The following is a 24,968-nucleotide window of genomic DNA, read 5'->3' as shown; positions in this document are numbered from 1 at the left end:
TTTAAAGACTAATTTTAAAGACTGCTTTTTGAAGAGGAGGAATCCAAGTGCTTGAGTAATGCTGGTGATGCTTTAGCAGAGGGGATGGCAGGGAAGGAGCCAGGGAGGACATTGAGCCTTGCAGTGGGAGACACCTCAGTGCTGTCTCTTACCTCGGGCAGAGGCGAGCTCTGTACAGAGGAACACAAGCCCCTGTGCATCCTGCAGGCAGATACAGCTCCGAGGACAGGCACAGGGAAATTCACCCTGTCGCAGAAGCTGTACTGAAGATCTGCCTCTTCTAAGCAGGAGGCTCATGCTGTCACTGACACTTCAGAGGAGGTTGTGAGAATGGCCAACACTGTAGAACTTTTAACTTTCCCTGCTTATGGCTGGGGTGCCCAGCACTAAATTGAGCTCCTGACTACCCCAGACTGTCTGAAGGGGTGATGCCTCAAGATGAAGGAGAAGACCTTCACCCACCCCTGCAGGGCTGCCCCCAAATCTTCCAGGGCGTGCTTGAGTCACTGTTGGGCTCCCAGGTGCAGCTTCATACGCTGCCTGAGATGTAAAATACCTGAACACTGACTCTCCAGTGAACAGCCAGCCAGGAATCTTGTAGGATTTATTGGGAAGAGTTTGTGCAGGATGGAAGTAGCACAAGTGTGAAACTGCTCTGCTGAAGTGTAACTCAGAGACTGACACACACTGTGCTGCTCCACACACACCCAGAATATCAGTGACAGCCAGGCAAGAAGGGGAAGACATATGAGGAGTGGCTGAGGTCACTTGGTCTGTTCAGCCTGGAGGAGACTGAGGGGAGACCTCACTGCAGTTACAACTTCCTCGTGAAGGGAAGAGGAGGGGCAGGCACCCATCTCTTCTCTGTGGTGACCACTGACAGGACCCTGGGACTGGCAGGAAGTTGTGTTGGGGGAGGTTTAAGCTGGCTAATAGGAAAACTTTTTTTACCAAAGAGGGTGGTTGGGCACTCCAAGCCTGCTCCAAGCCCGACAGAGTTCAAGAAGTGTAAGGAGAATGCTCTCAGGCACAGGGTGTGACTCTTGGGCTGTCCTGTGCAGAGCTGGGAATTGGACTCAATGATCCTGATGGGCCCCTTCCAATTTAGTACATTCTGTGATTCTACAGAGACCAAGAAAATGAGAACATATGACATATGTTGCTACAGGCAGCTCCCATCAGCACAACTACTCCATCTACCTGTCTACAATAATACAGTCACCCTAGAGACACCAAGATCTCTGGCCACTCTGCCCACCCTGGACATGGAGCTTCTGGAGGAGGACTGGAGGCTGGCATGGAGGGCAGCCACAGAGTTCCAGCCCAGAAACACACACATAGAACTAAATGAGCTTCCTCACAACAGCAAGGACTTTTCAAGCCTGAAAACATTTCAAATAACATGTTGAGAGACTGCCAGTGCTCTTGTGTTTGGCTGAGAAGGAAGACACCAGTGCTCTCTAGGTCCCTTTTCAGTGGCACAGAAGTTTACACTCCTATGCTTTTGGCCAGGCCCATAACCAAGTCTGTAAGTGATGGATGTCCTTCTGCTTGCCCCAAGCCTCTGTGGCACAGCCAGGTACAAACTCCTTCATGGAGAATCCTTGCATGTAACCCCTCAGGAAATGCTCTTTACCTGGCAAGAAAGGGAACACTGTGTATCCACAACAATTTTATCCTCCAGACAGTTTTATCCCCTTCATCTTGTCATCCCTAAAGCACTATTTTCTACTTTCAGGTCTTGAAAATATTTTTTTTTCTTTCAGGTTGGCAAAAAATGATCAAATTTATTTTGTGAAGAGTCACAAAAAACCCCACAGCCCTGAAAATGTGAGAAAAAGAATGAAAAATATTCTTTTTTCTTTGAATTGTAGTGCTTTGGCTCTACCTGCAGGGTTAGCAAATGGTGGATTGCAAATATAGTTGGAGCATCTATTCATTTTATTGCAGGAAAAACATCAACATGTGTGCTGTATTTTTTGGCTTCTAAAGAGCAGAGTAAATGCACATCAAATTGAAAGATGATGTATAGTAATAGAAGACATCTTGATCCATGCAGCAAAATAAAAAGTATGCAAATTATTAGCAGTTTATAAGGAATAAAGTTTTACTATACATAATTTTATGTGCTTGTACAGAGAACCCATAATCCCACTAAGAAACGTTAAGTCTACCTATAATAAATGAGAGGGGCTTAGAATAAGAATACTTTTTAGATTTGAGCCAATAAATACCTAAAATATGGAGATTAAAAGTAGCATTGGAATACTCCAAATAGCCAAACAAAATCATCACATTTGTTCTTAATGACTGCAGTATTCAACAGTCTTCATTTTCCCAAGAAATACTTTACTTTAAATTCTGTATTTTCTTTTGCCATGTTTCTCACTTAAAAGCCTGCATGAGCTTTTGCACTGTTGCCAAGCTTATTTTTTGTTTATATACAGGTTCTTACCATGGAGATATGTCCCTGACATGAAGGCATCCAGTATAGGAAATTACATGCAACGCCTTATTCTTCTAGTTTAATTAATGCTCTGACAACTTGGCAATACGGCTACAGTGAAGAAAAGGTCTCTGCAGGGAACCTCAGGTTTTGAGGAATAAGAAAGCTGTCAAAATTTTACTATATATCTATAGTAACATATCGAACATCCAAAGATTTCTGGAAGGCAACTGTAGAAAAGAATTCAAAAGAAAAAAAGGTTAGCATAAATGATGTTCCTTAATCTGCTAAAAATAAAAGAATTACTTTCTCAGCAGTCAGAGTTGGAACTGGGTAAGCAGTCTATGCTGACTTTTCATGAAAAAAGAAACTCCAGTTTTAATGAGCGAGGTCTGTTTGACATGAACAAGAAGGAGGATCAGCCCAATCCCTGTTGAGACTGGTCCTCTTCTGTGATTTAAACAAGCTGAATGAGGAGTAGATCTGTTCCACACAGTGATCCATGTAATCATTCTAGATCTGTGTCCAAACACGTGTGCCCAGGTCCTCTGCTCCAAACTTTGCATCCTTCTCAGCTGAAAAGCACAACACCAGCAGCTTGGCACAAAGGCAGGAAAAGGTGTCCCCTCTCTCTCTCCTCTGACTGGTTCAGTAGTTTGAGGAGCATCAAAGATTACATCACCAAAGAGAATCCAACAGCTGTAAAGGCAGCCTGAAGTCACAGACCTTGGATCATCAGAAACCTGTGGTGATCCATGTCTTACTGTGAGTATCATTTGATATCCACGATCTTACTGCGCTCTTTCACCATCCTCACTTCCCCAGGAAGGGGAATTGAGAAGGAAACCACAGCACCACCTGACCTCCTCCACTATCTCTGTATCTCTTTGGCTGTGAACATGCTAAGACATTGCTCTTTCCTGACTGATGAGCTATTCTTTAGCTACTGATGGAAAACAGCTGCTCCTGGTCACACGTTTAATTGCCTTCCACACCAAAAAATTCATAAGTTGTACCATCTGAGAAAAAAGATAAACCAGCCACATATTTACATAGCATTCTGAAATCAGAATTTCTGACTCCTGTAGTGTGAAGGCTACCCAATACAGAGCAGTTTGAATTTTTGGTCTAATCCCCCGCTTCCCCACTTTTTATTTTAGGAATGAGATTACTTATTTCTGCAAATACATCCCAAATGGATCAGAGGGATCAGCTTCAGTCGCTTCAGTGGTCTGACCTTAAAAGATACTGAATGGTGAACACCAGAGGCATTGCTGAGGACAAATTACTTTGCAGAAAGTAACTATGACTATTTGCACAACCATCATATTTGCTTTTCCTATAATCGACCAGAGACCCCTCCCACATTCTTGACGTTAGGTAAGATTTTTGTGAAGGATTCTAAGCCATTGAAAAGCAACACACTCAGGATACATAAACACATCTTTTTACTGATAGCTCCAGACATGTTTTATCTTGCTTGAAGTGAAGAGTAGCACTGAAGAAGTTATTTAAGGTTCCTGCACATGCCCCAACCCCAGGTTCAGTCAAGTGAAAGAGCCTGTGCTGACAGAGAGAAAGCTCCCCTCCCTGGCAGGCAGGACCTACAGGTTTGTTTACATCACTGGAGAAATCGTGTACTTGTCTTTGGTAGTTCTTCTCATTTTCTCTGAAATTCCCAAATCTCAACACGACACTGTTCTCAGAAAGTTTGAGCAGAACTCCCAGTTATTTGCTGTTTCTTAATGATTTGCATCCTTAAGAAATAATCAAAAACAGCATAAAAAATGTAAATGTGAGGAAATGGGATGGTATTCATTCAGCCATGCAGCTGGAATTCAGGAACTGCAGTAATTGCACACAAATAACATAATTTGCCTCCCTTGTAGATGTTTCTGCTTATTCACATCACGTCTTTCTTTTTCAGGGGTGTTGCTGAAGTTCCTATACCCTGCAAGATGAAACAACCACTCTCTGCTGTTGCCATCCCAAGCCTGAGATGTTGAGTTGCTCTAGGATGGCAACACCAGGGCTGGCATCCAAGGAGGCATCACAGAGCAGGGCACTCACTTCTGCCCAGGTGGGAGCTCTCAGTGCACTGGGTGCAATGGCAGAGGAAGAAAAAAACACAGGTGGGATTGTACTGATGGAAATGGGGTAGAGGGAGAATAGCACTGTCATAAATACTATAAAAAGTCTTTAACTAAAGAGAAATGATGCAAATAGCAAGAATATAATCAAGGCTTTTGCCACCAGAGTGGCAAACAACTTTGCTCTCTATCACCAACTCTCTGGTACATTCTTTTTGCTGGATTTTGTAGAAACATGCTCCCTCATCTGGCAATGTTTTAATGAGAGGTTACTTACATCACTCTTGGCTATTGTCTCTTCATAACTGTTCTCTGACTTGGGATTTAGGAGGTGCCTATGTGAAAACTACCTACACGAAGACACAGGAAGTGCTCAGCTGCTGAAGTAATGCATAGGCTCCAGGAAAACCTGCTAGCAAAGCTCAGTTTCCCCATCCTCCCAGCCCTCTTTTGTTCCTCTGAACTCAACTATCTGAAAAAAGTACATGAGTACATGAAATAATGTGCAGTACACATTTCCCTGAACAAAAATTGAATGCAGTAAAGAAACTATTTGCATATTAAAAATCATATTCTGTAGAAAATCTATGTGCCAGGAAAATGGAACATATGTGCTGAATGAATTTAGGCAAAGCTGCACCTTTGCTGTTCTGCTTAAGAAAAATCACATTTACTATATCAGTCTGAGATGACAGGGTCTTTTCATCAGCATTTCATCAAAACTGAACAAATATGAAATACGAACACCAAGTACAAGATGACATTACAGCATTCATGGTCCAACATACTGCACCAGGTTTTAAGGACCTTGCTGAAGCCAAACACCCACCTTCAAGTACACAACAGACCCTTCCCTGAATATCCAAACAAATCCTGGCAGGACAGAAGGCAATATGTGGCAACAGGTTAGTTGAACAATGCACACCTGCACAATGGTGGGACGGACAGACAGACAGCCTACAGCAGCCTTACTGCTCTGCTTGCTTGTGGGAGATCCTCTGTGGGATGTCAAGCCCAGGAGCTCTCTGTGCTTCTGCTGTAGATCTCTGCAAGACCCATTTCAAAGAATAACACAGAATTGCAGTGGGAGGATACAGGAAGAAACTGAGAGGAATACAGAAGTCTGGTAGAGTTCTGGATACCTCAAAACATCAAAGCTGTCAAAAGGGCAAGTTCATCCACAACTTCATCTCAAAGGAAAGCCCAGCCTGTTTCCCTACTGGAGTTGCACAGCTGCCTGCCCTAACAGGAGGCAGTGAACACATATCTTCTCTCAGTACTTTGCTGCCTGTTGGTAGTAACTCCCTTGGAAGAGCTGTATAGCAAATCATTTTTGGCAACTGCAACACACCAGTGGAAATGATTTATCATCAAATGTAATTTGAACCAAATGAAAGGAAGAGTTAGAGATACTTCTGCTGCTTTGGAAAAATGGGATATTGGGCACTGGCAGAGGAGGAAGTGTTCTAGGTACTGAGTACAACACATTACAACACTTCAAACATTAAGTCTACCGGTGGTACTTCGGACAACATGTTCCTACTCCAAGACTCCCTGCTTACATTCAGACATTCACTTGTTCAACAGCATGGAAACACTTCCCTCCATGGGCTGCTTGACAGAGTTTGTTGGTCTTTAACACCATAATTCTGAGCTCCTTAATATCAGATACCTGGGTGGATACAAGGCTGATATATTGCTAATGTCCAATAACAAGCAGTATGGTATTTTTCTGGTTTTTTGTTTTGCATAGACACTGCCACTGAGCTGTGTCTTTTTAAAGACAAAAGTTTTCAGGAAGACATGGATATAGTCATTATAAGGATTGTACTTCTGCAGTTTCAACTCTGCTGGCATATACAAATAATTTCTGTACTGTTTTCAGATTTATTCTTTAAATAGTTTTAATAAACATGCACAAAAATAAAGAATCAAAAAGTCACCCTTATCTGAGTATTGTACAGCTCATTTGAATCAGCCTGTTCATAGCAAAAGATCTCACAATGAAGCTGAGATAAAAAACATATGGTTTTTGCTATTAATCTCCCATTCAATTTTCTAGTGGAGCCATTCCAGTATCTACAAACACATAAAAATTTTGTATTGTCTATGATTAGACTTGCTAATCAAGCTGTATCCCAATACATATTTACCAGCAATGATAAGGCTCTTTTATAAGTTATGCCATTCTGTCATTGAGAAAACTGGAGAAGTTACTTCACTTATGGTAGGATTTACCTTTGGATGGAGTAAATCTTCTGTTCCCCAACTGTCTGGGCTGACCAGAGCACACAGGATGCCAACCTCCAGGCAGCCCTCAAGAATCTGCCATTTCTCACTCTTTCCTGCCATCTCTGCTGGTACAAGTGCAGAGGGAATACCTAATCCTGAGATACTTAACTAGGGTACATTTTGCCCACAGGTCACAGACATGTAATATCTTGAATATTCCTGCTGGAAATCCTGTCCTTCACACTATTCTCCTGGCATGGGTGGCTTTCCAGTTATGAGAGGAAAACATAGTGCCTGAATGGCCTTGTCAAAATGGTACTTGGTTGATACTGGAAAAATTTCACCAGTGGCAAGAATGAATGTGTTTTTACATGGTGTACAGAAGCATCAGAACACAGAAGGTATTGAAATAAAAATGTATTTCTTTATCTCACCCTAAAAGAGTCAACAGCTACAGGAATTGTTACAGTAGAAGCAGCAGGTTCTGGGATAACCAAAGTAAGACAAACCACTGTCCAAAAAGAGTGAATCACCTACTGTATTACATGTGGATGCAAGCCTTCTTAAAAAATAAGATCCCATGTTACGTGCATGAAAATGCAGCTGTTGATGAAGCCAGAGCTATTCAAGGGCTAATCTCTTCACAACTGATCTCTTCACAATCTCTTCCCAACTGATCATAGCTGCATTTCTTTTTCCACTACTTTATCCTTGTAAGAAGAAGCCCCAGCTCCTGTCATCCACTGGAGACAGGTACTGTAAGTCTGCAATTTTTTTCAGTATTATAATGCTTTGTGACTCAGGAATTATGAAAAAAAAAATGGCTATTTTTAAAATACATACTGCAGCACTAAGTTACTGAAGGTTTTCTGATTAGTTAAACTATCTTGCTTATAGTTGTTGCACAGTTCTTAAAACCACCTGTAGAAGAGGTGAAATCTTGGCCCAGGGGAGGTTAAAAGAGGCCTCATCCATGAAAATGGGGTCTCAGAACAGAATATTGCTAAGGTATCTAGTAAGAAACTCAGCAGTAATTTATAAACTCATTGACATGGCTGTATAGAAATATTTCTAGTTTGTCAGAATAAATCCTACTATTCATCATCAGCATAGTTATAGCCTACATCAATCATTTGCACTTCAGTCACCTTGTTCATTCTCATACTCTGCTGATTCAGCTTTAAATTTTATTTCACTGATAGGAGTCTTTCACAAAGGTCAAAAAAGTGCCTTCAAAGTTAGGAGAGTGGTTCTACCTAATGAATCCTCAGTTACTACTCCTTCTCTAGTTAACCTCATTTCAGTCAAATTAACTACATTCCACAAAAATTAGTATCCTTATCCTTTGGATTTACACTGGAAATAATCACCAATACTCATAAGGCTAGTATAGAAGAAATTAATTAGACTTAAAAAATTATCAGCAGCACCAAGTTTTCTGACTGCTTAATTTCTAAGTCCTTTATTTTATGTCTAATTTGTGCTCCAAATTTGGAGCTGAAGAGTTTTGAGGGTTGAGGGTCTGGTCTATTTGGTGGGAATGATTTGGGTTACTGAAAACGAAATTTTGTGACTCAAGTTTTGTAGCATTTAACAAATCAGTATCAGTCCCATCATGTTTCATATATCAAATTCTAGTCCAAAGCAGCAATTACAAATCCCTATGATCTACTGCTACTGTTTTACATGGATTAGCTGACATATGAATACCTCAAAACTTCTTTCCACTACAAACTGCAGCCCTAGATAGTCATACACAAGATCCACAAGCGCTGAGCTCAGCCCAAGCACTAGCTCCAAGATAGAAATACACTGTAAAGTTTACCCCAAAGTTCACATTATGGATATTTTTATAAGTAAAAACAAATCAAGTAGTAAACATTTTTGAGACAGGCTATGTATTTACATTCAAGCATTTCAGTAAGTGTGACAAATGTTGCCACCTCATGGACAGGTGCAGGGTTTGATCCAGCTCAGCGGTAGGAAGGAAAACAGATCACGGAGATGACTCATTGCTGCCCTTTCACACTCCCCTGAGGGAGGAAGCCAGAGCTGGCCAGAAAGATGCTTTTGTCACTTGGGTCTGAATCCAGAAGTATGGCTACACATCTACAATTGGGAAAAAAGAAGAAAATAACCAAAAAAGAAAATAGAAAAACAAACAAAGAAAGAAAAATTAAAGGAAACAAAAAAGAATAAAGACTACATATCTTCAGAGTGTTTGACCATTTCTAATAGAAGGCCAAGGGGGAAAGACTGATGATTTTTTCTTGAAAAAACCCTCTAATGTTCAATTTAGGACCTGGCATGGTCTTTTACTGTTAAACAGTCAAAGGTGAGCACTCAAGAGTATAACATCTGAGTAACAGGCTGTGGGACCTGGAGTTTTCAAGAGGGTTATCAAAATCTTCAGATTCATGAAGACAATAACCTACTGGACAAGGGGATTTTAATGCTCCATAAATTGTGTATCTTTTACTTGTAAGCTGCAGTTGTAGTGTATTCCACCAGGTATTTCCAAGGACAAAGTTTTATGTTACAATACCACATTGTTTTTTCACTGTTCCACTGCTTCTGGGGAATTGCTGTAGAAAGACTGTCACCTGTTGAATTTCTCCCTTCCTGATGAAAAGGCAGCTGTGCCATTCTCCTCTACAGAACAGAGGCTGTTAGAAAAGCCATTACATGGTGTGTAAGTTAGAAGTACATTCATTCCACATGGCACTATAATTAGCACTTCATGTAACTGGATGAGCATAAAAGGACTATAGAATGTTGAAGCAAAAATAAAACATTTCAAGTTTGACATAGGGGTAGAACTTCAAGAATTAATTATTTTTTTAAAACAGAGCTTCGTAAAAATACATTCATAGTCAGAATTTATGAATGGTCTGTATAAGACAGTATGGTGACTAATTGGGAGTTTCCTATTATCGTGATCTCCATATAACAGGGTAACAGTCTGGCTACATACTACTGAAGAGAAAGAAGAATTTTTACCAGCTTGATTTTTAAATATGTTCTTATGTTTATTATACTTTGCTACTCCATTCTCCTAAAATGGTGGCCTCAGGAAAAGCTGCTTTGGCAGGCAATTGCAAAGATTCCTGTGGAGAGGAAGTGAAAAGACTGGGCATACAAACAACGGCTGCTGCCATGTTCAAAGCACTGGGGAGAGTTCATAGAGCAAAATGCAGTCCTAAGTAAATGGGTTTCAGGCAATTTCAGTGTTAAGATAACATCATTAAGAGTAGAACAGATTGTGCTCAAACCCTGCTGTTTATAATTAACACATTGCTTCCAAATACTCCAGGGTCCCTGGTAAATAGTCCTCTGCTCAGATCCACCCAGACCAATCAGAGTATTTTCATCAGGTTCCATGCTGGGCCAGCACCTGTTTAGACAAATCCAAAAGAGCCAAAATACTCTTCTTTCTGGCCAGCTAAGTAGAGAGATGAACACAGCTTGCCTTAGTCATTGTCACAGTGTCCATATGGCTGTGAAGCTTGTTTTCACAAGAAATCGTACAAGTACTTTATTATGTCGAAGTTCACGGTCCTATAAACAAAAACACAGTATATTAGAGCAATCATCTTAACAGTGCTAAGACTTTAACCTGTTTGGAGACAGCACATGCAGGACATTCTACACAATCAAAATCAAGCAATTCCCCAAAAGAAATGCAAGCAAGGACTAATGATTTTTTCACTTCTCTCATTATTTACAATACCTCTCTTCTGATTATTTAAACTTTGTAAAATTCTAGAAAAGAAATATAGCAACTTCCTAGTAAAGAAATAAGGACTCTTATTTCAAAAATGAAACAGTAAAAATACAACAATATTCCTAGGATTATATTTTTGTATGGCAAACTTGATGTTCTAGTTGGTGATGCAAAGCAACAACTTTTTATGCTATTGAATGTTTTGTTCATCTCCCAAACCACCTGTTTAAACATGTACTACATAACTCCTTCATCTGTACTCATTTGGAGCCTGCGTTCTTTCAGTCTTGACAGAAGTTGACCCATGTTCATAGCTAAATTTGAAAAATCCAAGAATGCCAATCAATGGGATAGAAGATTTTGATGCACACTTTTGTATTTTAATGGCAGGCAAAATGAAACAGCAGTGGAATAAAACATATAATTATTTTTTTTGTCTCTAAACTCATTCTTCTATACAATCCAACACTCATACTTTAGGGTTTACTGTTTGAATAAATAATGCAAATTACTGCATATAATGGCAAGTATAAAATTAAAAGTTTTTTGGGTTTTTTTTAAGTATTCAATGATGCAAAAATAACTGTTAACAATACTAAGTGAGATTAGATAGCTGAATTCTTATTTGTTGGACTATAATCATTTAATATTCTCTGTTCATGCATCAGCCTGTAACCCACTTTTCAGAAAGTTTTTATAAAACATTATTTTGGACAGAGAAAAAGTTTAGAAATCCCCAAGATGCATAACAAGAAATACTCTATTTGAGTCTATTTATTAACCTAGTGACAAATTTAAAGACATTAATTGCCACTGTTAAGACTTGCACAACATTGTGTCATTCAAAAAAAGTGCTTTAATTACAAGCCTTTCCACAGAAACAAAATCACACACCCTAACAAATGCTGACCTTATCAACTAAATGAAACAGAATTGTCCTGTCATAACAATTGGGTTTATTACAGACTCCCTGAAAAGATCCATTTTTTTCAATAAACAGTAAGAGAGCCCTACTTCAGCTGGAGAAAATTTATGAACTTAGGATTGAAATTCTTAAAACAGAAATTATTTCTAACAAAGAAACATCTAACTTTACCTTCACCTAAATATTTTACTACTATGTAGTAAAAACCGGAGATGTTTCCACAAAGACTGAGGATATGCCACAGAATAAAGCCAGACATGAGGTTCCACGGCAATAGAGAGAGACTGCAAACTTCAGCAGTTACCACATTAAAAGCCATCAGGAAGAGACACGAGTTTTTTACTCTTTCCCAAAAACAGGTGGCTTTTTTTTTAGTGGAAATTTCACTTTTGCTTAAAAAACACAGAAAATGAAATGACAATCTGAACAGCTTGAATGGGGGTGGGGAGGGAGCATCCTTTTCTGTCCCATTCTTTGCACTCCTCAGCTTTCCATCAGGAAATATGCTGGAGTAACAAGGCTGAGGTGGTAACAAGGCTGAGGTATCTGAAGATTTTAGGGACTAACAAACTTATTTTAGTATTATTGCAGTAATAGAGAAAGAAGAATCAGAAGATGCTTGGTATGCATTTTGGCTGAAATTGCAAAGTAGTTCTGTTTGACAAATACAACCAAAACTACTGCACAGATAGAAAATGAAATTTCCTAAACCACAGAAGATCAGCCCTTCGTCCTATTGCTAGTAGCCCCACCCAGGGAAGACAAAAGCTCATTTATAATGAATTCATGAAATCTTATCTTTTTACAGATCATCATCCTTTAAGATATAATAAACACCGTGGGCTGAAAAGTGTATTTTAATAAAAATTGTAACAAAGGAACAAAGCAAGATTTTAAAAAAGGGAGAAACAGGAGAAAAGCAGAACAGGCCAACTTTAAATTCTATCCATCAAATTTAAATAGCCCTATCTAGGCAGCAAATAAAGACCTGCAAACTACTTGGAAGGGAAGAAAAAAGAACTGCTTTCTTCCTCATAACATGTAGGAAAGATCTGTTTGGATACATATATATGTATATACATACATACATACATATATATACACACACACCACACATCAGTGGAAAAGGAAAGCAAACTAAAACACTGTACCATGCATTGAGATTTGAAGTGACACTGTCTCTGACAATTACTTTCTCCAGTAAGCATGAGCTGCATGGCACAAGTTTTGGTCCTGTTTTCTGGCCTTCTCTACCTTCCAGCAACTTTAATGCAGTCATTGAAACTTCTAAGGATGTCAAAGTTGCAAGGAAAGGGCTGTCAAAGTATCCCAATTCAAGGATACATCCAATGTATAACTGTATACACAATGATCCATGTTGCTGAGCAGATGGTCTGCTGTGCTTGGTTCCAGGGGGAGCTTTTTCAGGGCATCACTCACAAGTGACTTTACTGCCGGGAATAGCAAACTGACATAGCAAAGCTGTGGAGGTCCTGGCAGTGGGGTCTGGCCAGACCTGAGCCAGACAAAGTTTCATTCTATGGCCTGTCCAACTGAAAATTGAAATTAGTCTATCTGTTGCATTTACTGACAAGGCTACTGGACATTTAATAGCTCAGGAGAACAACACGTGCACTGAGCTTATGGAATACAGCCTACACCTCAGGTTTATCTGAAGTCCCACATTACAGAAAAGAGTTGTTCTTGAGAACGTTTCTCCCTTTTGACACGTCATTTCTGGGCTCTGTTCTGGTTATAGACCGTTTATCCAAGACTTGCTAATAAGGTGGCAGCAACAGATAAAATCTGAGCTATAGGCCTGATTGTTGCATTTGTATTGCATGTATTTCTGTCAGCAAATTATTGCCATCTCTCCTGATGGATCTCAAACTGTTCTCAGACTTCACAACTGAAGACTCTGGATGAACAAAGATGCTGATGTACCTACATCCACTTACTGAATTAGCTTGCATCAAAAATGGATCACATAAGATAGTCCATGTGCAAGAATTCTTATAACCTATGTAGTTTTTATATCATCTGCACAACAACACTGTTAAGAATCAAATATAATTTCAGATGCAAACACCATAATGTGCTTTTTGGTAACGAAATGGACTGACATTTTAGAGCAGTACTTTCACATGAAGTCCCTGACCTTTATTAAGCACAAAGACAGCATGCCATTGTAACATTTCCCTTTTTCAAAACAGGAATGGACTGTACTTACCTTGGTTACAACATTTCTCATAAATAACATGACTTATTCAGCCATTCTTAGAAAACAACCACAGGTTTTCTATTCAGGTCTGCAGAGAGCTATAGACTGAGCAAATACTTGTCTTGAAGTCTCTTTCAAGTCAGCACATGCAATAGTAAATGAACTCTAACAGCCTTACCGGGCAATAGCTCTGATGAAGTCCAGAGATACAGTACATTTGTATCGTGGTCCATCAAGCTGGTCATTCTGGCCAACCATGGAGAGCAGCTGCAGTGTCACAAGAGAGGTGATCTACGGACAAGAGACACTAGCAATGTTAGTAATTTATGGTAACATGAATAGCAGTGGCCAATTTATTGGGTCTGTTTTTTGGGGTTTTTTTTACATTTAGCATAATTCCCATTTCTCTCTGGAAAGTCACTCCTACTTGCCCATTGTTCACTTCCACATAGCTCTGCAGATAGAAAACCCAGGAATGTACATACATCTTGCTATTACATTTTCAGCACTAGCAGTGATAGACACAGGCTAAACCCTTCATCCTTCATATCAAAAGTTATCCTGGAGTTTTGATCAGAGGAACAGAAATAATAGGCATGAGCTGAGTATTTTCCAAATCTCTGCCTGACAATCAGGAGAGACTAGGATTTTCTTTCCTTTATCCCTGAAGATCGCCTTTTGAACTTTCCCACTCAAAGTTGGATATTCCTGTGCCAGATTATATCACGTTTTGAACAGATGGATGTATCAGTCTACTCCAGATAAAAAGGAATTTGAAGGTTGGAAAGAAAAGGCTGGAAGATTGAATGCTTAAAAAAAGCACGGCCTGAGTGGAGAGAAATTTGCCTACAAACACACATACAGTGTCTTGACAGAGCCATCGATTATTTTACCAAAATAGCAATGTACCAGCGTAACTATTCACTTTGCTCTTTCAGTAATGGCTGTGGAACCACTGAAGTATAGTCACGGGATGTCACCACTGAAAACAAACAGCCCATCCTGACTCAGTTAAGAAGAGACATTGCAGTGATTGCACTGTCTTCCTATCCCCTCCCAGACACCAGGCAAAGAAAGAGGTAAAAGCAGAAAAGAAAAATTTTCCCTGACCTTTGCAATAGGTACCACTGACCAATTCAGGGCAATGATGTTACATTCTGTGACAAACTGGTATCTGGACACAGGTTTCAGTTTCAAAAAACCAGCCAACCATTACCTACTTCTGAGTAATGATAATAGGACAGTAAGGAATTTCTCAAGAACAAATGCATCAGGAAAGAAAGTGTCAATTCAAACGTTCAAGGAAGAACTTTGCTATTAAAAGAATCAACAAGTTCTTACCAGTATCAATAAAAAAACAGTCCTAACTCAGTAATAACCCCACTCTTTTGCTGAAAGTACATTTGGTTTTCAAATTTGTGACAGTGCTTGTAGGAATAATATAACAGAAAAAAATGACACCTACCTGTGAAGAATAGAAAAAAATATGGTACCCAAGAATGAGGCAATTTTAACAGCCTGCATTTAACTTTTTTTCATATGGCATGAGACAACAATAGTTTGCATGGCAAAATTCTGCAAAGTCTTTGGAGTTTGTTTAAAAAATGCTGGTCTACACATAGTCACAAAGAAAAAAAATAATTTACTTAATTCAGATCTATTAATTACATGATTTATCAACTTTTAGCATTGACAAAGTTTAAGAAAATTGAACTCAGTATACAGCAAATGGCTCAAACTCCAGTTCACGAATCACTTTGCATGTATCACCGAACTGGGATAAACCTCAAACTTTTTAGGTTTTGTATTCTTAAAATACTCATGAGAGTACATTTTTCTCTGTTCTTCGTTCAACAAAGTCCATATTCATTATGGAGGAATCTGCTGCAACAATTGCACCCAGGTGTATCAATACTGGTAAATCACTTCTGCACTACAGACTTGCAGCTGGTCTTGCATTCAGAAATCACCAGTGGAGGAATAGCAGAATGGTTCCTTAAAGTTCCTTATGACCACAGAAAGTCTGCACAGTTTGTAGTAAGGTCCATCTCAGTTTTATGTGGTCATAAAAATGACCTTGCTGCTACATTACAAATGCTTTAGCAATACTTCAACAAATTGTATATTTTCTTTTCCAACTAGCATCCCGTGCTCTGCGAGTAACACGAGGTCAGCAATGTAAAACATCTTACTAAAGGCTGATTCAAGAAATTTGAATTAGCATCAGACTGGACACTAAGTTCCATTAATGTTCTCGACTAAAGAAATTAACTCAAAGACTTGATATACAATATTACAAGATAAATAAAGGTACTGATCATCAGAGTAACAAACTTACTTGAGAAACTGCAATCTTTTAACTTATTTCTTTTGCAACACTAAATAAATGTCCTCACTGGGAAGCAAGTACAGAAACAAGTCCTGACCCTGAGACCACTTAAAATACAGCTGTAGAGCGAACTGCCATTTACAATTCATGCAGGCAAGAAACAGTTTTATCTCCAAAGAGGCTCAGTAGAGGCAAACAGAAAGAATAAATATATAAGGGGAGTAAGTAAGGACCAGCTTTCCTACAGACAGCTAAATGTTAGAAGCTAAAATACCTAACTTCTTAGTCTTTGGAATAGAATTTAACATCTAGTAGTTACAGAAGCCTGGCCTGTACAGGGAGAAAGGCAGAGATCTCCAAAGGATAATTCCAAAAGCCTGCCTGCTGAGGGGGCAGCAGCCTGGAACTTTGTTTGCCCGGCTTTTTCAGTGGGTTCAGGGAAAATCAAAACCAGCAAGCCAGTTCAAAAAGCAATGACTTCTTAATTTTTTCTTGCTTTATACAATATAGCAGGAGAGTTCTGCTGCTGCTAGCCACAGAAATGGACAGGACATCTATTTTGTGCAATAAATTGATAGAAATGACCGAACTGTGGTAGATGAGGAATTATTAAGATTCTCTAATAATTCTGTGCTGAACCTAGACCCAATAAATAAAAGATGACTGTCTTCACCAAACTGTTCAAAAGTCTTCTGGGACACAGAAGGTCCAAATCATTTCTGACGCAAGAGGCTTGAGCACCTGTACTGAAAGTCTGACAGATAATGGGTGGGAGCAAAGGAAGGAGGAAGAAAAGGCCATGTACGGTATTAAATCATCACCAGACCTAACTTGCACTCTAACTGCTTCTGAGGCTGAGCTATTTTGCATAAAATTGCAATTTCTCTGGGCCTACTTAGGGCATTCACCTGGTAAAGCAGGATATAGTGGAATAAACTGGGCTTAAGACAGTGTTTTTGCAGCATAATTTTAAAATTCACCAATATTTATGTCCTTTTAACTCATAAGTTCCAGGTGCCACCTATAACTTAAGCACTGAAAAACAACTACTTCAAAAGTTCAGGCACTGGAAAACTTCAGAGGCAGTATGTTCTTAAATTAAGACACATCAAAAGTTTGAAACACAGATGGGAAAAATATGAATCCAACACCAAACTAATTGTACTTCTTAGCCAAAAATACACCACTGCTTTTGAAAAGTTTTTTTAAATATCATGGGTACAGTGGCTCTATTTCATTATCACAAAAGCTTGAGAAGAAACATCTGGCAAGAACAGACTAGAATCAAGCCAGAAAAACTGTGTGGATGATATAAAAAAAGAATATTTATTGAGAATCTTTTGAACAAAAGAAATTACAGTTGGAAGAAATATTCTACAGGTATTCGTAAAATTATTTAAATTGGTGACAATTTAATACTAGCAAAAGTTAATAATTAAATGAAATTTTCTACAGGAATAACAGAAAAAAAACCCCCAAACGTAGTGATCTGAAAGATGTAGAGAAACAGGGTTTACCAGAATGTTTAAAATAAGTGATGAAGGAACTTGCTTTGAAATGTATTTGTGTGAGAAAACAGCATTTCAATGCTGCTGAGATCTTGCATCCAAGGTGAGAATAATCATAAAAACACAGCAGACAATTGTTCCCAGAAGAAAATAATCACTGAGATTGCTCCAGGAGACTCACTGGTGAAACATGGAGATTGAAACCTCTGGAACAAACAAGCAACTCACATGCCATCCTTCAAGGCAGCTTTTTTCCTATCAGCCTGGACTAACAGATGGGCCTTGAATGATTCCCCAAGCAGACACAAAGACTGGCTTTGTGAACACATGGCTGTGTGGAAGTGAGAAGAATTCCAGAAGCAAGGGCTGTCTGCTGAGAAAGGCCAGGCTCTTCCTGAGGACACCACAAGAAGCCAGAAAATAATCATGGACGTGTAAAACATGAGCAGATTCCCATGACACAGGGAAATGCATCGTTACTTTGGGTAAGCAAGGACAGACTACCTAAGAAAGAGTCTGGACAAAGTGTGGGACATATCTCAAATTCATAGGATAAAACTAAACAGAAAATTATGCTGATTTGGGTGGGGGTGGAGGAGAAGCTGTTTCCTCAGAGACATGATTGAAATCTCACAAAGTGTACATTTTAAACAGGACTAGAAAAATATTAATGAAAGGAGGAACAATTTCAAACCAGCAGTAATATACCAGATGATCTGTGTGGTTTTTTCCTTCTCCACAGTTTATAATATTCAATTATCTGCCCCAAGATGCAAAATTAATTCTAACTCTTCAGTCTGGCTTACAGTCACACACAGATTCTGAATGTCAAATATATCAAGAAACGAAGAATTTTGCATATTCAGCACCATCAGTCAAGGGTACTACGTTCTTTGACAGTCACATGAATGGTGCTTTGCAGCACCTTCATCCCGTGGCTCTCAAAGCCTGTGCACCTGATCAAAACCTACCACTGCCAGCAGTCACATTTGGGCACATGGAAAAACCTCTGCAATGCAACAAGGTACTTGGAATACCCCATACCGTTTACAAAACACATTTCAGTCAAAATGACTGTGCAATACTCTCCTGGAGTTAAATTCAATGACTCTAGTACAAATTATGTGAGCCAAAAAAAAAACCTGCTCAAAATTATTTCAATGAAAATTATGGCCAGAATATGCTCATATGTTAGTCTAGTTTGAAACGCTCACACAGATAATCATAGATATTACGACTATATGTATTTAAGACAGCAATTGAGCAAAAATTGGTTTTATAAAAATTATAAAAAATAAATCATTTTTCTGAATGCTTGTACAAACCATTCAGGTTTTGATACTCAATTACATTTTGTACAAGGCTTTTAATGCATGAAAAAATACAACAGGAGGGACACCTCTCCAGATTACTGAGAGCCTTCAAGTCTGCAGTTAAACATTCATTACAACATGCTTCATGAATGTTTGCATTTGATGTCTCTCTTTGTCCCAGATTAGTTTGGCATTTTTATGTTTCTGTCACATAAGTATTATTTCATTATTTTGTGTTAAGTCTCCAGGACCTTGATTTCATTTCACTCAAGGCAAATCTATATGATTTACAGATTTTAATAAGTGACTCCATTCACTTTTTCAAAGCTTTTTCATATCAGTGATTCAGTCATTTATTAAGACAGCCAAAACCTCCTTTAGTCTCTAAAAGACAATCCAGAAGAAATCTTTATTTACCCTCAAGTACATGACCTTGAATTTCTTGCTGTTAAACCCATTCAGCTTGTATCATACACACCACCTAAGATTTTTCTTGTGTCTCTTCAGAACAGAAAAGTTTACTAAGCCCAAGGCATATAACATTGAATTTTACTAGAAAATTCTTCTGGATTTTACTCTACAGGTCATTAGAACCCTTCTCACATAACATTTTCTCCATTGTATAATCACTGTTCACCACTTCTGCCTTATTCTACTTGGTCTTATCTTTTGTGTCCCATTTACATAAAATGATGCTTGACAAGAAACAGTGGCAATCTCATACATTTAATCAAGGGATAAATGTGCATATTTTGCCTTTGTCCTTTTCCCCTCCTCTTTCTGCACCACTCCACCCTCTCCTGTCTTTGAGACCACAGAACACCTTTCTGCATACTAGATGCTGCCTTATCTCTAGACCATTCTCCTGCAACTGGCCTCCCTTGTGGCTTTTCTCTTCAATCTCAAGAGAAGCAAATGTATTTTTCTATTTCAAGAAGACAATTCCTACCCTTGGTCTATTCATATTTTAGAATATTTTCTCTTCAATTAGCAGTCTGTTTTCTAGGGTTTGTTTAGTGACTCTCTCTAGTTGAAAATCTGGACTCATCAGTGCAGCTTCCTTTCAACTCTTTTCTGTACTTTCTCATCATCTCTACTCCTCACATATTCCCTTCCCAAAACTTCTATTTAAAAAAACAACAAAAACAAAACATACTGTATTTTTTCTAAAATGGGGACACCGAATCAAGGTCCAGGAACCATCCCTGGAAACCAAAAAGCAATTTTAAAAAGCAAATAAGAGATCCAGAAGGAAGTATTCTTCATCCAAAGTTGTAGTTAATCTGTAACACATTTTGCTTATGAAAAGTCAGTGCAGTGGTAGAGAGCTTTGAGTGGTAGAGAGTCAAGCTACTGGGCACATTCATGGAAGCAAATAAACCATGGGCTGCTGAATGCAAAGATCACCACATCTGTGGCAAGCTTTTAAGCCGCAGGTAATAAGAAGTTGTAACATACACAGACTATGCTTTCTGGTCTTAAATTTTTCCTGCTCATTTGATGTTACTTAGTCAGACAGTTTATTGTCTAAGATGTAAAACAGTGTGTAAGCCCACTTTTGGTCTCACTTTATGTGCCTGCTTTGATGCATTTATCAAAGATAAGGTCCATCATCTGCATCTTCTACATCCTACCACTCTGTTTCCCCTTTTAACCTTCTCTTGGGCCTCTGAAAGGGCTCTCTCACTATTAATGACTGTACTCTCCCCATACTTTGCAGTCTTTATAAAAACAAAAAAAAACACTTGATGAAAATCCAGCTTCCCCACCATCTCCTGAAAACCTTCCTAATATCTCAAAAGCATTTGTACAGATTAGCCTTGCCACAAATTGCTACAGTAACACCACTTTTTAAAAGCACTTCAATAATTTATTCATTTGGGAACTATTATTAAAGGAATCTTTCAAAGTGTTAATGAATTTGCTTTCTCTTCATTATTTTTATTCAATACAGAAATTAAGAAAAAGCTCCTTTTTTTTTTTTCTCTCTCAGCACATTTACTTTAGCATTAATCAATTTGCCTAATAAGAAGGAAAATAAAAGGCAGTTCACAACACTCTGCCTTGCTCTGCTCATCAACTTTAGAAAGAAGTATAAAATCTCTACAGAGTGATGCATGGATAAATCAGTATTCTGAGTCAGTTCCCTCACTTTGAGGATCAATTAAAGTACTTCATAAAGGCATGAAAGGCACACTAGAAATTTGCTTAATGTGGTATTTTCTGAAAGGATCAAATTATTTTCTGTACCTGAAGATTATTTGGAAATATTTTCAGAATTTTGTTAAGACCCCTGGAAGTGATGACAGGAATTAATTTTGATATTCAAACCCAAGATTTGAATGCATCTGCAATCTGTTGAAGATGTGTACATCTAATTTACTCCATAACAACTAGGAAACACATAACTCTTAAGTAGAAGGACTACAGATACAAGTTACAGACAGTTAATTCAAAAGTACTCCCCTTTCTAGTTCATACTTTCAAAATCTGAGAAACCGAAGATGCTAACAGATGGTCAAAGAAACACTTGGGGAATGATGTTTACAATTAATTTGATTATTTAAGTTAGGTAGCTTCACAAAGTGGACACCAGACAAAGGCTGGCTATTTTTCAAGGCACAGGCAATAGCCAACAGAAGTATCCTTCTGCCATATCTTCATTCATTTTTGCATCAAAGATCTTTTTAGGCTTTCTTAGGCAGGCTTTTTTACAAGCTGAGGAAAGCAACACAAAAACTGTTTTCCAGAAGCAAACCTTTGTGCAACTGACCAAGCATATAACTTTAATTCCCCAAATCTAGAAAATTTTGCATTTTCCCCCTGCTTCATTTATTACATCTGTCCCACAATGGCAACATTTCTAGATATTGCAAGTCAAGTTCTATTAAGAACAGGAAAATAGTAATGTTAGAAATACTACCCAGAACCTGTGATACTGATAGGACTTGATATATTTACAGAAAGCCCCTAAATTTTTAATGCTATTTCAGTAAATTATAGAACTGTGTACACAGAGTTATGAACCTTTTACTGGTATATGAAGAAGTTCTGTTTGTAAATACAGTTTTGCATTAAAAAACAGTTCAAGCACTTAGGATTTCAAACTTGTCCTGAGGATAAAAATCAGTCTTTTGTACTTGGCAAGAGCAGAAACAGTGAAATTAAAAGAGACTGCTCAGAATCAGATGTTTGGGAGTATCTCCTAAGTCTAAATTACCTTGTTTTCTCCAAGAAAAAAGATATATTCAAGATATGTGTCTTGAGTATACTTTTTGATGATTATGATAATTAAGTGCTTAAAGAGTATTGATCCAAATATTATATCAAGAAACAAGATATTAAAAATTCTTTCACTAAAATAACCACTCCAGGAATATTTGACCCAAATACTTCTGAAATACAGATCTCAGGCATTTCAACCACAAGAACAGAAAAATGGTAAAAATACACGGTAGTCCCAAATGGAAGTCTGCTCTGAAAAATAACAATTTAAAAATACATTGATTTTAAATCTCGAGCTTGTTAAAGCAGATCTTTAGAGACACTCCACAGTAGCAAGCTGCTTCTCAACTACTCATGAGATACAGTGCAGAAGACTGCAATCAGCTGCACATTCACTGCAACTAGATAAACTCTGCAAATTGTAATGGTTCTACAATAGGAATAAATAGTAACAAGAACAAAAATAGAAACAACTTGTATCAATTGCTTAAGTGTAAGTACAACATATTGGTACAAAACAAAGATCCTCCCTGGCTCAATCTGCTGCCTCTTGAAAGTACCAGCAAAGGGAAGTGCATAATAAAATTGTAAGGAAGAAAAATTTCCTGACATACCCCAGTATGTCCTAGTGTTCTTAACTTCAGAGACTTCAGTAATTAGGTATAAAATTGTTCACACATAGGGATCTGACCTGTTGAAACATGACATTTCATGCTCCTCTTATATTGTCAAGCATAAGAGGAGCATGAAATTATATTGGAGCTAAAAAACATTGCTGATTTGTGACATTAATGCACTTATCAACACATTGGAGGAGAAATTTATTATAAGGCTGCACATCAAGAGATTAGAAACAACAAAACTGCCTAGCTCTCAGCAATATATGGCAGTCATACTAGATTTTATGCCATCCAATGGAGAAAAAGGGAAAACCCTGAACACCTGATTTACTTTCATATAAGACAGTAATCAGAATTTGATTTGGTAAGGGATGTTGGAGCATAGATAAACCAAGATCTACAAAGTTCTTGTACAACAGCAACTGAGAGGAACAGTTACACTTCTGTTTGGAACACTTCCCTAACAAAATCAGAACATTTAATTTTAACATATTCCTGAACCTTTGTTTACAGATACCCTTAAGGAGAACAGACTAAACACCAAGGATGAATGTAGATTTCAGTTCCAGTTTGGCCAACTGTCATTACACAGCACAAGGGAAGAGAGGACTTGTGAAAGTCACTCTGTGCTGGTAGGAAATGGATTTATCAAATCTTCCCTCATTGAGCTTGCCAGGAAACCAAATAGCCTCATGGAGAATATTCTACTCTTATTCAGTAAATCTACGGCATTTGGTTCCCACCAGAAGGAAGAGAAAGACCAGGACGGAGACTGCCACTCAAGAAGCCCTCTAGATGCTTGAAATCAAATAAAACAATCCCTATGGTAATAGCACAAGGTGATGGTTGTAATCTACAGTAAAAAGTGTTGTTTTCATTAAAGAAATGTATAAGTCTAGAGATGCTGCAATAGAGGCTATAAATTCATAACATCCATTTCTAGAGAAAGCAAAGCTTTCAGCCAACCATGAATTGAAAAGTCATAAAATATTAAAAATCTAGGTTCAATGACCCATTAAATACGTTAGATGCTACTTCAAAAGATATCTATAAATATCTTTATATCCCTTGCACAGATCTACAAAGTGGTCAAAACTACCAGTTTTCCATCTCTTATTTAGTTTTATTTAGTTGTATCAGATAAAGAGCATGAAATATCACCATGTAAATAAAAAAAAAACTGTTCTGCTAAGACAACACTTGTTTTTCATGCAGTTTCCATCACCCTTTAGTGCAATGGTGACATTCTGCTAGTTATGCCATGTAGCACTTAGCTTTTCTAATTTGGAAAAAAACAGTTTCTGACACTCCTGTCTGGCAAGCATGTGTGTTGGGTAAAAAGCCAAGCAAGACAACCAATGAACTAGTGAACCAGTGTGCTGCTACACCTATCACGAGGCTGGTCAATGGATTAGACAAAGGATATGTGGGAAGGAATAACTGCTAAAGGGAAACATTTCTTAGTAGCAATATGCAGCCAGTTAATACTTGGCCTGCCTTTATAGTATTCAAGGATAATTTTGTGTATTTAGATAGACAGAAACATTCAAAGATACAACCACTCCAAAGAGTCCTAAAAACATCTTGCTATATATAAAATGTGTTAAAATGTGTAGTTCACAAACATTGACTATACTGCTCCTACATAATTGCAAATCATTTATGGGGCAGAGTCTAAAATAGTGACATGCTGCACAAGGAAATTTCTGTGTCATTCGGAAGTGGAGTTGGGAAGGCATGTGGTGACATCATCTGTGGCTACAGTAACTTCTGGGGCAAAATGCTCCAAGGAACTTGACAGGGACTTCCCAGAGTCAGGGAAACCCAAGAGAACGCAGAGAGATCCAACAGGACCTGGGAGCTCTTGTGAGGAAGGCTGACAGGGGGAGCCATGTCACCAGAGCACCTGAAGATTTGAAGAGCTCTAAGGGAGCACAGTGAAAAGGGTGGGCAAACAGGACAGACAGGGTGTGGTATGGCAGGAGATGGCAAGGCAGTTTGTACAGCATTTCCTATAGGCAGAGGTGCAGCCACCTCCCAGACTGCTGAGTCTCAGTGGAGACCTTTTCACTCTGTGCAACTGCCAGAAAGGAGTTTGAAGTCATGTGGGGGGATTGGCCTCTTCTCCCAGGGAGAGGACAAGAGGAAATGGCCTCATGTTGCACCGGGGGGAGGTTCAAGTTGGACATCAAGAAGAATTTCTTCACTGAAAAGGTGGTCAGCTACTGGCACAGGCTGGCCAGGGAGGTGTTTGAGCCACCATTCCTGGAAGTGTCCAAGAAATGACTGAACGTGGTACTTAGTGCTACAATTTAGTTGTCATGGTGGTGTTTAA

At 38.6% G+C, this 24,968-nt stretch overlaps 1 protein-coding gene across 2 annotated transcripts in view; it reads right to left on the bottom strand.

The window, feature by feature from the left end:
• Positions 1–7,232: 7,232 nt before the first annotated feature.
• ORC5 (origin recognition complex subunit 5) overlaps positions 7,233–24,968 on the bottom strand; it is a 66,135-nt gene continuing 48,399 nt past the window's right edge. For both annotated transcript variants that reach the window (XM_083860446.1, XM_083860447.1), the window contains 3 exons: positions 13,817–13,929; positions 10,238–10,326; positions 7,233–8,877 (listed from right to left, as the gene is read on the bottom strand). In XM_083860446.1, the coding sequence (XP_083716572.1) occupies positions 10,281–10,326; positions 13,817–13,929 (159 nt within the window). In that variant the 3' untranslated portion in view covers positions 7,233–8,877; positions 10,238–10,280. The remainder of the gene's footprint in view (positions 8,878–10,237; positions 10,327–13,816; positions 13,930–24,968) is intronic.

This window comes from Zosterops lateralis, assembly GCF_965231275.1.
Source record: "Zosterops lateralis genome assembly, chromosome: 4".
Classification (NCBI taxonomy): Eukaryota; Metazoa; Chordata; class Aves; order Passeriformes; family Zosteropidae; genus Zosterops; species Zosterops lateralis.
Note: the sequence above shows the minus strand (reverse complement) of the source record. Positions and strands in the feature narration are given on the sequence as shown.